This window comes from Haemaphysalis longicornis, unplaced genomic scaffold (assembly GCF_048455015.1).
Source record: "Haemaphysalis longicornis isolate Haplotype H1 unplaced genomic scaffold, Haemaphysalis longicornis Haplotype H1 scaffold_2, whole genome shotgun sequence".
Taxonomy (NCBI): Eukaryota; Metazoa; Arthropoda; class Arachnida; order Ixodida; family Ixodidae; genus Haemaphysalis; species Haemaphysalis longicornis.
In genome coordinates this window covers 258,214,298-258,228,287 of record NW_027526295.1, presented here as the reverse complement: position 1 = coordinate 258,228,287, position 13,990 = coordinate 258,214,298, and the positions used below count along the sequence as shown (strand labels likewise).

The 13,990-nt window shown below is 45.5% G+C and overlaps 1 protein-coding gene across 1 annotated transcript; it reads left to right on the top strand.

Moving 5' to 3' along the window:
* The first annotated feature begins 3,095 nt into the window (after nt 1-3,095).
* Nucleotides 3,096-12,951, top strand: LOC144167756 (uncharacterized). Its single transcript, XM_077696938.1, has 3 exons — nt 3,096-3,196; nt 10,623-10,798; nt 11,963-12,951. Exons 1-3 carry the CDS (start codon nt 3,164-3,166, stop codon nt 12,138-12,140), a joined length of 387 nt encoding a protein of 128 aa, XP_077553064.1. The 5' UTR covers nt 3,096-3,163; the 3' UTR covers nt 12,141-12,951.
* The last annotated feature ends 1,039 nt before the right edge of the window (nt 12,952-13,990 follow it).

Sequence of the window (13,990 nt, the reverse complement as noted above, 5' to 3'; positions counted from 1 at the left end):
CGCGAGCATAAGACACTTTTTTACCACTCCGCGGAAAAAGTCACTCCGCAGGCAGCGCAACGAGCGTTTAATCTGCATTCGTTTACTCCAAGCATATGGTAAAATCATTGTGCGTGGTTGCGGGCCTCCTGTTAGAGAACTCACCAGTAGGTTTACTTTACTTTTGCTGAGTGTAACTGATGCATTGTGTCTTTTTACTAATCATTGGTACGATTCGGTAGTATACCGGAATGTTACGGCGCCAACAGACGATGGATGGAGGAAGAAATCACGTGACTGGCACTGTCTTGTGCTTGCTTCCTCTGTTCGTTGTCTGTTTGGGCTGCAACACTTCAACATGAACACCCACTAACTCGTCCAACTATCGACTTCGATTTATGTATATATTCGAGACTTGGGTACCTTCAGCAAGGATTTGTTTTTATGACTACTCCAACAAACCACGTTACTACATAAAGAATGCCCTCTTGCGAAGTGCCTCGGACAGAAGTAATGCCCTCCAACGCGGCCTCACGTTCCTTCCTTTCTACAGGTTCACCAAAACCTAGTTACCGCGGCACGGGGCGTGGGCTGCAGTGGTGGCACGATGGCCGCGGTCATCCACTGCTTGCGCAAAGTCTCGCCTGACGTGCTCATGCGACTCGGGGAGGCACAGGGTGGCGCCTCGTTCGAGCCCACCTTTGAGAGCCAGTACATACCAGACAGGCCGACCGGCCTAATGCTCAAGATACCCCCCTCCAAAATACAGGCATGCCTCTCACGCGTTTTTCACTGTTGCAAGTAATTTTTACGGTGTTTCCGTGAAGATGTTTGTACGTGCGAACCGACTTTCGTTGTTCATTGACGATCGCTATGTCGCTCTTTTGTAGACTGACGCATTTACTTAACATCGACCTTTTAAGCGGAGACGTGCTGGTGGTTAATACGCCAAAAATAGGATTTATTTGAAGGTTAATATTCTTTAACACGCAGAAACCTTACACTGCAGCCTTCCATAAAGCCGCAATAACAAATACAAACCCTTAAAATATTATCGCCAAGAAAAAAAATTTATGCACCTGAACTACGTGGTGCACTGTAGTGGAAGGTTCTGTATTAATTTCGACACCAGCTGGGAATATTTAACGGGCACCGAGCAACGCAAAGAAGGGAAAATTTAGCATACGAGTATCTATACTGAGCAAATTATTACGAAAAGAGCCATGTCTAGGCCACTCATTTTTATTTCACCACGCTCATTCACTCTTATTAGGTAAAGCTTAAAGACTGGAAATGTTCTCGAGTGCAAATTTTTTTAGAAAAATAAGCTGTGTAATTATTTAAAATTATTTTTCATTAAGACTAGGCAACTATATATTCACCTAATTTTCATCTGCATCGCCGAATTTAAAAGTGACGTGAAGCGGTGTCGCAAACATGACATATTTTTAAAACTGAATAGCTTCAGTTAAATTTAAATCACAGGTTTTTGTATTGCAGTATGTGCAGTTCAACAAAACCTTATAAATATTGCTCCTCGCGCCCGTCGCCTTTCAGGTGCTTATGGGCAACGTCGCGAACGAGGGCTTGCAGGCGCTAGCCGCGTTCAAGAAGAACTTGCCCGAAGGTGTGGCCCCGGACAAAGCAGTACACCAGTTCCTGCCTCGGGAGCTCTCAAAATACGGAGTCCACAACGCTGCGGAGCTGATTCGCATGTACCTCAACGACGAGGCTGGTACGCTCCCCCTTACGCCACGCTTTTGCGTAAGAGACAGAAAAAAGATCCTTGCTTCTTTATTATCCCCTGAGAGATGTAATGGTTCAAGACAACAGGACCCTCTATTATACAATACAATATTATTTCAGGAAGCTCTTATCAATAATCAGGCAATGGGTTATTTTGTAGGATTGCTTAGAAAATGTTTGCAAAGAAGCCTTAATGGTAATACAATTACTCTTAAGGCTTTAAAGAGTTTGCAGAGAAAGCGTTCAGAGTATAACAATGAGAGCAGATATAACGCCGAACCACGAGCATAGCCTGTGGTGAGGAGAGCGTCGCGTTTTTTTCCTGTGCTGTTTTGTAAGCGTCTGGGACCCCCGTAGAGCCACAAAACGCGTTCGCGTCTTTCCTCCCCTACCAACGCTGCAGCCTGTTGCGCCTTCGGCAATAACGGGAACTCTTCTTAAGTGACAAATGCACGAATCTCGGCCTCCTCGGCTCACAATTATTGAGAACAACTCTCGCCATTATTGAACCCGGTTGCACAACATACAACGCGCACAGCATAGCTGCACGCGAGCACCAAATTAGGAGCTTAAGATGGCCCAAACCGATAAACAAGAAAAATGACGTGAAAAATAGGAAGCGTGAACTGAAACGCCCCAGATCAGCGATGAGACGTATGAATGCAGAACGCTAGGTAGTAGTGAGAAGTTTAGTACTTCTCTACAACGTTTTAGGCGAGCCTCGGCGCGGTTACCTTTTATCGCCCGTACCGGAATTTCAATCTCCTGTTAGACGGAAGGCACCTGTACAAAAACCCCTTATTTTTCGGTAGCCCATCCCGAATGAGCTTGTCCACAAAGTAAATAATGCAGTACAAAATAATCTAACAACAACACCAACAAAAAGCTGTGAGGATACTTATAGACGCTTACGAGTTTGGAATGCGAATAGATTTTTGTCAAATTGAGATTCGCTGAGTGCGTAACTTGGAGACGAGCTCAGCGTGCCGCGAGCTGAAATCAACCTGGTTTAACCTGGAGGCTAATGGTGTAAAATAAAATGAGCCAAAAAATAAGCAAAATAGCTACACAAAAAAGATAAACGAATAAACAAAGAATAATAACAAATTCGCTTTATTCGAAATTTCCCTTTTTTCGAGCTATTCCGCCAGCCCAAAACGGACGGTACAGAGAGCAAATAGTAATCGTAATTAATAAAGTACTGCTGCTTACAACGAAACCAGACTTCTGTCTCAACGACTTCATGATGACGAGGATTTGTTATATGTAACAATGACGGCAGAAATGACAGAAAGTACGAACACGTGAATTACGGGCGTACTTCAAGCGACGACCTTATTATTTTTTTTCGTTTTCAGAGTTGACATGGGATGACGTGCAGAGGGGCGTCTCCCATCTGCTTGGGGACCTGTTGTACGTGTGCCCAACATCTTACCTCATGCAGTACTTGAGCAGGGGCTTGAACAACAAGGTAATAACCGAGGTCTGAACCCTTATTGTTCCAATGCGCGAAAAAGAAATTCAGTAAAAATTTGATAATTGTGCGTGAAAACCTTTAAGTTACACCAGATATAAAAAACATTGTGGTATACGTGAGTATTCCGACACGTCCGTCCTGTTGGCTGCCTCTAATTAGTCCTAACTTTCATTAATTAGTTGTCCTTGCGCGCACCTACATTCACTGAGCTGCTTACACGCCATGAACGACAAATACTCCTAATTACGCACACTATCGAATAATGTTCAAAAGATCAAAGGGGATGTTTGTAGTACAAAGTAAAGTGAGAAACTCTCTCGAAGGCAGGAGAGAAACCCCGCCAAACTAGATGGCACGACTGATAAGATTGTGTCATACGAGCACAACGGTTACACAAACTTGCCTGCGTGAACTTATTGCTCCATGACGAAGTTATGGTCGTTTAGGAAGATATCTTCACCAATCATAGCCACGACGAGTTCCTGCAAAGCGTGCTTTTTGGGAAAGTACGGTCGTTTGGTGGCAAAGCGAACGTTTGCTCGATCTGTAAGCCTAACGAGTTAACAAAAAACTTAAACCCAATTCCACCTAGTGGGAAATCTGGTGACACAGTGAAGCTGTGGGTTGTCCTTACGAAGATTCCGTTTATCATCGGCTTTTTTCTTGTGCGTAATGTTGTAGTATTCCTAGCGGCTCATTGCTATATAATTTTTCGCGGATAGTTCCGGTAAAACAGGAGTTACAGTCGCTTTCTGTAATCATACTCCCTCCGTTGATGGTCATGCATTATTTTGTAACATTTACCCCTTCGCTGTGAACAAAGTAATTACGACAGGTAAATGAAACTAGGCGTAATAGTAAACTCATCTTAGCAGATAATTGCTATATAATTTTTGGGGGGATACTTATGATAACACAAGACTTAGGCCATGTTCTGTAATCATACTCCCTTCGCAGATGGCCATGCTTCGCTGCGCAACAGGCAATGTGGAAAAGCCAGAGTACGAAAACCAAGCTTACACCGAACTTTTTAAAGTCCGCTTTACCTTAAGAAACAAATGCATTGTTGAGAAGATATTTTTAGGGGCGATATACGCCGGCATAACGGCCATGGTCGGAGTAACGCTTAGGGACAGAAAACGAGCTGCCTGGATCGGGGAGCAAACTTCAGTAGATATCGTAGCTGAAAAAAAAAAGAAAAACAAATGGACTTGGACAGGACATGTAATGAGATGAAATAACAACTGGTGGACCCACAAGGCAACAGTGTGGATGCCGTGAGACGGGTCTAGAAGAAGAGGAAGGCCAATAACTCGATGGGGGGACGAAATAAGAAGATTCGAGAGCAGGAAGAAGTTTAATTTTTTCGTAAGAAGTTTAATTAGTAAGAAGTTCAATTCCTTCTTAGAAAGGGCAATGCCCGGTGAGCTGATACATGCCTCTCCCAACCTGTTAATCAGTTCTGCCTGTATAATCTCTCGTGCGATACACTCCGCGCATCTTTTAGCCACAACGGTTCTGTCGAAGAAGGGCGCACATTCGCACGTGGAGCAGTGCAGTGCTAGGAACCCATCGCGCACGTTTATTTTGAGTGTGTTATTGACCTTGCTTGCATGCTCCCTTAACCTGTCATTTAAACATCTTCGGTTTGACCAACGTAAAACTTGTTACGACGCAGTGGAATTTTGTACACAAGTTCTTTTACGCATTAATCATGGGACATCCTATGCTTCGTGCTGCTGCTTTTTTTCCCTAAGTCCTCTAAACTATTTAATCTTCACTGCTTCAGAAGATTGATTGGAGCAGAAAACACGTCTCTCACGTCTGAGCGCTGGGCCCCTTTCTTCAAGTTGCGGGATAGTTGGCGCATGTGGGGGATAACCGCAACCTTCTGCCTGCTCTTCATAGACTCTCCGCATGGCTGAGCCTTCGCACGCCGCCTTCCAAGCATCCCTTCTGCAACGGGGGCGAGCACAGACGCAGGGTAGCCAGCGCTCTGCAGGCATACCGTCTGGTCGTAGAAGCCGGTGGCAGTAAGGTGCGGACATGATTTTTCGAGGGAATTCTTGAAGCACAGAATGGATATACTACTTTTTACAATCTTCGAATTAGCGGAGTTGTACGGTAGAAGGGGCTTCTTTACGCGCAAAATTCAAAACCGAAAAAATCATGTCGAAAAATCATGTCCTCCCCTTGCTGCCGCTGGCTTCTACGGCCAGGTGTAACGCCTTCACAGCGCTGGCTACCTTGCAACTGTGCTGGGCGCCGTTGTAGAGGGGGTACCAGAGTCTATGAAGAGCAGGCACAAGGTTCCGGTTATCCCCCACATGCGCCAACTATCTCGCAACCTGAAAAAATGTTCCCAGCGCTTAGACGTGAGAGACGTGTTTTCTGCTCCAATCAATCTTCTGAAGCAGTGCGGATGGAGCGATACACAGGCCATTGGGAAAAGGAACTGCGGCACAGGATGGCCCATGCTGAATGCGTAGAAGGGCTTGTGTAAAAATTCCACTGCGTCGACAGAAGTTTTACGTTGGGCAAACAGGAAGATGTTTAAATGATAGGTTAACGGAGTATGCAAACAAGGTCAATAAAACACTCAAAGAAATGTGCGCGATGGGTCCCTAGCACTGCACCGCTCCACGTGCAGATGGGTGCTTTTCTTTGACAGAACAGTTGTGGTTAAAAGATGGTGAGACCGTATGGCACGGGAGATTATTGGGGCAGAACTAATTAACAGGTTGGGAGAGGCATGTGTCAGCTCACCCTCCATAGCCCTGTCCAAGAGGGAATTAAACTTCTCAGGCATGCGCCGCTGATGAACAAGCAGTATAGTGTAGCTACTTCGCATATATATGTGTATCTCTTTTCAATAAACTGTCGGTACCAACGCTTATGTCTGTCAAGTCACCTCCCTCTTTGTCCGTGTGCCAGTTGAGCTGTCTTCACTAGAGCAAGTTTAACCAACATGCCCAAATAGTCACTTTAGGGAAAACCTGCTCCAGAGAGAGAGTGACACGGTACGAGACCAGCAGAGGCTCTTCAAGGCCACCGCGCGTCTGGTCTTGAGAGAGAGAGAGAGAGAGCGAGAGCGAGAGCGAGAGCGAGAGAGAGAGAGAGAGAGAGAGAGAGAGAGAGAGAGAGAGAGAGAGAGAGAGAGAGAGAGAGAGAGAGAGAGAGAGAGAGAGAGAGAGCTTTATTGGGTTCGTCGGGCATTTCGACGTGGTGGGTGCTCCTACTCCAGGGCTTCCGTCGCCAAGGCGCCGGTGGCTGCTACGGCGACTGTCGTCCGGCACTGGTCATCGTAGTCGGCTTTTGACAGTGCCTTACTCCACTGCTCCTCCGTTAGAGGGCGTTAATAAATTTGGTCGCACCCTGTTGCCGTATGGATGAACACGTTCCCCCGCATCTCCAGACTACACAAACTTTACCTAGCACGATACCCGATGCTGTGTCCCAAGAGCAAACAACGCTAGAACAGCTCCGCTGGTATTACGACTCGAATGCACGAGCTCTAAAACGAGTTTTGTGCAGTTCGTGACAATAACATCGCTGTCGTAAATCTTTGCAAAGACCTCAGAGCACATAACAAACCTAACTATTAGATTATGAACCCTTACACTTCCCAATTTAGATCATATATATTTTCTGAGCATGCTTGGGGCCCCGTTCAGTAATTCATTATCTATTTTTATTATGACTGACTGGGCAATTCGCAAAAATACTGCTAGTGCAACCGGAGAATTTCTCACCTCTGCATGTAAATCTCAGCATGGCCAACTTACGGGCTCTGCTTTCTTTCAGAGCTACATATTTGTTAACCGCTCAGGCGAATGGAGCTGTCCTGCGCGCAGCTTTTGGAATCGCTGATGACTACTGCGCCGCAGGGCGAGGGACCAAAAGCGGGCGGAAGCGAAGCCCGGCGAGACGCGCGGAGAAACTGAATTAACTGACTTAACAGCACAAGTTGTCGCGGTGACCGATTTTTCACTTTCTTGTGTGCATTCCCAGGAAGTAATATTCGTTGTGTTCTATTTGCGAAGCATGGAGCTACATGGCGTGTCTCGGACAATGGGAATTGAGGTTTTGTTTCGCTGCTGTAGACGCCGGGGGGCAACTTTTAAAGCGTTACATTCTTTGCCGAGCACCTAACCCCTCCCTCCAGTCCCAACCGTGTACGCCCTGCACTTACACAAAATTCATTATTGACGAGTTAACACATTTGATCCTTATAATAACCTAAATCTGAAAAAAATATATCTGAAAAAGAAAACCAAAAGCTACAAAAAATAGAAAAACTGAAAAAAATTATGGCAATTATTATATGGACCTAAACCGAAGAGTGAACACAAAAAAAAAGAAAAAAAAAGCCCGAAAAAAAACGAGGAACGGCAATTAAAAAACCTCGTGAAAACCTCGTGAACTCCTGCATTTGCAAAAAAAAAGCATGATTGGCGGAGTTAACACATATTATTCTATAATAACCTAAATTGAGGTCATCTGTTGAGAGGAATTTTTAAATACAAATACAGAAATTTTGTTCTCTCAATGCGCCTCTTAATGCTTTTGCTTTTTTCTTCAGAAAAAAATGGGCTGCGACATTTTTGGCTTTATTAAGTGCAGCAGGTCACAACAAAGAGAACAAAAATCGGCGCAAAATTAGGTGAGCTAGGGCTTCCATAAACTGCGTGTTACAACAATCACTGGGGAAGTTTCTTCAAACAATTGTCTGTATCAACTTTTTTTTTCACAAATCAGTTAATAGTGGATATACGCTGCAGCCAAGAAATTTTTGTTGAAGTCCTCTGAACTGTTTGGAACTAAAACAAGCGCTGCCCAAGACTTGTTGACTTATAGCGTGCAGGGATGTTTAACTGTAGTACTTCAGCAAGCAGAGCTCAGGACTTAGTAAAACCCGATGTGTCTTAAATTTGTGTTTTAAACAAAGCTAATAAAAAAAGCCATTACATTTGCAGAAACTATGTCTGTTGAGACCATGAACCTCGTTATACTCTCAAGCACGGATACAGCTTTTTTTTCATAATGATTTACTGATGTCCATAACTTTCGTTCAAGCTTGAGGACTCGGTATCTTCTATTCTGTCAAGAAATATGGGTTATTAACACGTTAGCCTCCAATTGCTATGTTTAAGGCAGTAAATGTGTTTCAAACCTGCGTACAATGAATGCAAATAAGTATCGCACTAATGGTAACGGTGCTAATTGGTGTTGCATTTTTTAAAAGCATTTTAGCATGCATTTGTCACGACAAAACTCTTTCAGATTTTGAGATCATGGACGAGAACAGCAGTCTCAGCTCAGTGTAAGGAACGTGTTTGCTGCCTTTGTGAACCACAGTTCAACTTTCATGATGTTTCTGCCATAAAGCATGATTCAAAGCGCCGTTTCAATGACATACTACTTGACCCTTTGAAGAAAGCATTTTGTGTCTCGAGCACTGATAGCCCAATACGCATGTCTTAATATATGTATATATTTTTATAAAGTGTACGGCAGAAGAGAAATGAACGCACAATGTTCGGGCTCCAGAAAAGTTGGACAACTGCCTAAAATAAGAAGGCGTTTTTATTACTTAAAAAATTGTAGACAGCAACGTTCCCAGGATTCGAAGTCACCTTATTTTGCAATAAAGAGAAGGAAAAGATGTATTTAGATGCATCTACAGAAAATAAAGACGGACTCAGGATGCGTTAGGCCTGAAGAAGGTGATTCATTGACTGAAATTCGCGCTTTTATTGCCGAAGAAAAGAAATCCAGAACACTGAGCTGTGGTCGTAAGCTGGGGAAGTAGAGGTCATGAGAACTGGCGTGTGTTGAAGGGAATAGCATATCAAAAAGAAAAAAAAAAAACAGGGGCAGCAAGCTTCCGCTACCAGTGAGCGAGGACAGTTGAATTGTGAAACTAGGCGCCAGAAGAAAACGCCGGTCACTTCCCAGAATACTGAAACTCGGCGACCCCCCGTACAGCAAAGCGGGACGCAAAAACAAATGAAATGAAAAAAAAATGAAAATGATCGTACGCTGATAAGCGTACGATCTGCCGTGTTTCCTTTCGTTCGATTTAACTCATGCCTACTATTCTCCCTCGAAGCAGAGAGAGCCTTATACACAAAATAAATGAATAAATGAAAGTGTAAATCTTTGATGCCTTTTGATGCTATGGGGATAGCGCATGTTCGCAAAATCAAACCAAGGAATGTTTTCTGCTCTTGAACGTCTTTTCGACATAGTTTTGTTTTATTAGTCAATGTAGCAAATAGCCTTTGTAACGTGCTTTGATTTCCCTAGAGAATGCAATATGCAGAAAAAGTATCGACTGTGTTTTATGCTAGGCCATATTTTACAGCTGGCAGCTGTGACCTGCAGAATACGGCTTAGCAAAACGGGCCCTCCATGCAAGGCGAAACATGGGACACAATGTTCTCAAAATTATGTCTCTTTTCTAACCCTGTGTTTTTTTTACTACTTTAGGTTAGTGTATAGATTTCGCAATGTTTGAGACGAACATGTCTGGCATAAATCTTAAATATCCGTAGAGATTTTAAGGGTTTTTAGGGGCGAAGCCCCTCAGGGGCTCGGGCTGTCTGCGTCTCCTGTCGTCGCCATCTCGTGCAGTCGCGGTACTAAACCACCGGGACACTCGTTTTCCAACGCCTTGCGCTAGAACGTAACGCGTACTAAAAGAAAAATTTATAATGAATAAAACCGGTGCAAAATAAACTGACAGGATTTAAAAATTTGTGAAGCGTTCCCTGTCCGCTTCAGCAATCGTCAAGCAGAAGCAGAAGCTGTTTGTAGACGGGTTATAATTTGTGTTATACTCAAATACCCACAGTTGGCGACCCTAGGTCTAATTGGGTCGGGTGGTCGGTCGAAGCAAGAAAAGGCAAGAAAAGGCACCTGCTGCCGGGTCCTCGTTGTTCACCGAGGTCAAGCACCCAGGGCGAGGCGCGGGCATTGCATTGCGATCGCGTTGAGCCCCGCCACTACCACAAACTGGGGCAGATGGGGAATGCAAATTGCTTAAATCCGGTTCAACGCAAGAGAGGGCGCCACTGCCTCAGTAAGCAGGTGATTGCTTCTCCCACCGGCGCTTTTCCGGCGCCCAATCAGCGCGCGCGCCGCGTGGTAAGAGAGAGATTTACAATCCTTGAATGCTCTTTCACACTGCATGCTTCACCCTTCCTCCGGTTTCAGGTTAGTGGTGATGGCCCGGTATTTATAACTCATTTATTCTTATTCCTTCCCTACGCTTGGAGCTGCAGTGAATTTACTATTATGCCTGCCAGCATGTCATGAAGTTAGTGCCTAATCCAAATTACCTCTCTTGGCAGATGATAAAAACGGTAATTAAGTCTACTGTTATCATTTTGTAAAACACCAACTGAACTTCCCACAGGTGTACTCTTTTCGTATGAGCCAGCCGCTGTCGTACGGCGCGGCCGAAGCCATGACCAGGTACGAAGACGTGGACCTGCTATTCGGTCGGCCACTGCGACAGTCCGGGGCCACCGATGCAGACAAAAGCCTCAGCCGAGAGGTCATCCACGCTTGGAGTTACTTCATCAAGTACGGGTAAGTACCGCATCCAAATATGAGAGTGATTATTAAAGGTGTTAAGATTTTATGAGGCCATAAAGTCGGCCTCGCGTCGCATCAAATTTTAAAAGGCCCTGATACACGTCTGCAAAATGCGTTCATTGTGGGTTAGGGAGTTCCCTATTAGAAATTACGTCGCTTCCGTTAAGACATAATTTCCGGTAATGTTACTATTGGTTACGTCACTACCTTAGGCATCGGTGCAGCGCAGGAAATCTCTGTGGCTGTGGAACAGCCGAAAGGAGACTGAAACGAGCTGCGTGCACTCATGAACATCGCAAAACGGAAGCTGCAGCAATGCTTCTTTGACGCAGCAAAATGAAAACACATTTACAAAAACAAAAAGAAAATAAAAAACATGACGTAAAGGCTAAGCCTTATCATAGACAGTGATTATTAGAAAATGATGGTTAAACTGCGGGTTCATACGTATCGCCAGTTCCGCTTGCATAGGCGCAGTCTTACACGGCATGCCTTTCCGGCACTGTAAGTGATGCATGCACGAGGCGCCTGAGCTTGACCGAGCGGCGGAGTACGCTAGAGACTGGAGCGCAAATGGTCATGATAAGCGGGCATCTTCATCCCACCATAATTTCCCCATCGCTTAGACTTATTGAATTTTCTTCGTTCCAGCAAGCGCATTGGAGTTGAAGTCGGCATGAATTACTGAAGATGCCATAGACGCTTCGGGCGCATTGCAAACATGTGAAAAGATCCCTGGAATTTTTTTTATGATTGCTCTCTCAGATCTATGTTTATTATGATTGCTCTCTCCATTGGTACGGGTATGACAGTAACTATAAATGGAACAGTGGCTACGAACGTTAATTTTAGTGGCGGCAATTTTTTAACTCACTGTCGATTACTTTATTTTTAGGGGCAATTGGACGCCGCAAATGCAAATAAAATGTGCCATGTGAGCCTTAAAAATAGTTAGGGAGCTGTGCACGACACACAATATATTTTGGTACCTTCGCTATGATGGTTATAAAAGGGGCGCATTTTCGCTCTTGTTTTTGTCCGATACTACATTTAAGTATCTGGAACGGGGTTCATAAATGTTGCTAACAACAACAGTGGTGCATTACGCGTTGCTTATAAGACAACAGAACGATAATTAAATGCCTTGTGACTACCCAGGAGCCTCCCGTTGGTGAACACGAATTCGTCCGACGGCCCCGTCGAGTGGCCGGCGCGTGGAGACGGCCACGAGGCCACGACGGTCGACATCAGCTCCAGCGGGCTCAACCTGGTTGCCGACGAACACCACGCCCATTGCCTTCAAATGCAGGCCCTGGCTACGGACGACGTTGTGTAAAAACAGTCGCCACGTAGCTTCAGCCACTAACGACCTGGGTCGGCCTGCTTTCATCGTTAACCAGCGATAGGGACAAAAGCGCAACGCTAATTGTGTAGCAGGCGACGCATTGTGCGTGTTTTGCTTTCTTTTTGTTTGTAAAAGCACATATAGCAAACGTTTACTGTACGCGTATCTAGTTCGACGTCCTCGTTTTTAACTCCAACACCAGACACGGTCTTGGCGCCATCCAGCGGCCAATTGAGGCGTTAGAACTGGTTATTTTAATCGATAATGAAGGGTTTTGAACGTTTCTTTTGTAGCCATCGGTGCGCGCGTAATTTGAATTTTCGTCTTAGCTGCGATGTGGGAATTACAAAGTTCAAAGCACTTTTTGTACTCGTTAATACACCTATAGTTTCTTTATTACTGGTTCTAGTCTCCTACCGCTCCATTGACTTGGATGTCATAATGTATCTCAAACCCACCCAGCAGCGTTCAAACCCATTCGACACTGAGTTCATGCGAAAAAAAAAACAACCTGTGGCTTTATTTGTACCTGCTGATATAAATTACACACAATGAACGCTTATTGCAAGTGACCCCACAATTCAGAATTAAGTCTCCAACACCTCTGTGCTGTGGAACCCCACGCTGAGCCCCCTGTTGCGGATCGGACACCTCGTTGCGGGTGCGCCGCCAAGAAACGAAGCCGTGGGACCCCTAATGGAACGACCCTTTTAATGGCGATGACTTGGTTAAGTACAATGATAATGATAGTGGTGCCCTAGAGCCAGGAGCCTCATCTTCTTCCTCTACTATTTGCAACATACTCCCGGCCACAAAACAGATGTGAAAAACATTAAAATCTGGCACAGGGCTTCTGGCGAAAACATAGCACTGCAGTTCCTGGTGAAACGCCAACGTTCAGGCCAGTTAAATTTAGATAGCCCTTTTCTTCCTGCGTTGCTTCCGGTTACTTCGTTTCTTCTGGTGCATCCAGGTTGTAAGCCGCGTTGCTTCCGACGTGTGCAGATGATTATCATGACCACAGTGTCTGCTGTGGGGACGGCGCCTGTAGGCATTAAAGTATGTCCGTGAGCATGAATGAACTAGCTGTAGATCCAAAAGGAACTCTCGTCATCCGCCAAACCTCTACGGCATTTTCGTCAAAAGGGACAGCAGGTGTTTCCTTAAACCACAAAAATCTGAACAGGTCCCGGTCCTCTTTTCGGATCTCTACCTGCAGGAACGCCTTCTCGATGTCTGCTGTCATCGGTATTAAGTACCATCTGAAGCGAAGGAGAACTTGAAGTAGATCCGGGTTCAGGTTCGGGCCGGTTTCCAGACAGCCGTTCAACGATCTCTCTCCTTTGGCGTGGGAAGACGCATCGAAGACGCCTCATCTTCTTCCTCTACTATTTGCAACACCCCCCTTCAATCGCGGATAGAGTTCCTGTATACAGCTCCCCTAGGGGAGCAGAGTTGCGCGTCCATCCGCCATCTTGAGTTCCAGGTCGTGCGGGAAAGCCACCCGTCTCGCATGTAGGAGCTGCCGCCGGGCCGCCGCGCGAACTAAAACTGGCGCACGATAGTCGACTGCTTATCAGCTGACCCGCCGCCGCTGCCGCCGCTTCCGCAACCGCCGATGCTCAGTGGAGCAGAACTGACTGAATACGGGGTCTTGTGCGCAACGCTGAAAGCGGGCTTTCCTGTCGAACTGGAACCCGCGGCATGTGGCACTCAGTCGCGCAACTCTTGCGCTACGCGATATGCAGGAACTCTAATCGCGGAAGACCAAGCCCGCCATCTTGGGATCCCTCAAGTCCCAGAACCCCTTCCTGCAATATAATATTAATGGAAGCCTCCCC

Coding starts and splice junctions, on each gene's coding strand:
- LOC144167756 (XM_077696938.1), top strand. CDS start 3,164: ATGCAGTACTTGAGCAGGGGCTTGAACAACAAG. Junction 3,197..10,622: donor GCAGGGGCTTGAACAACAAG/GTAATAACCGAG, acceptor AACTTCCCACAG/GTGTACTCTTTTCGTATGAG. Junction 10,799..11,962: donor AGTTACTTCATCAAGTACGG/GTAAGTACCGCA, acceptor GTGACTACCCAG/GAGCCTCCCGTTGGTGAACA.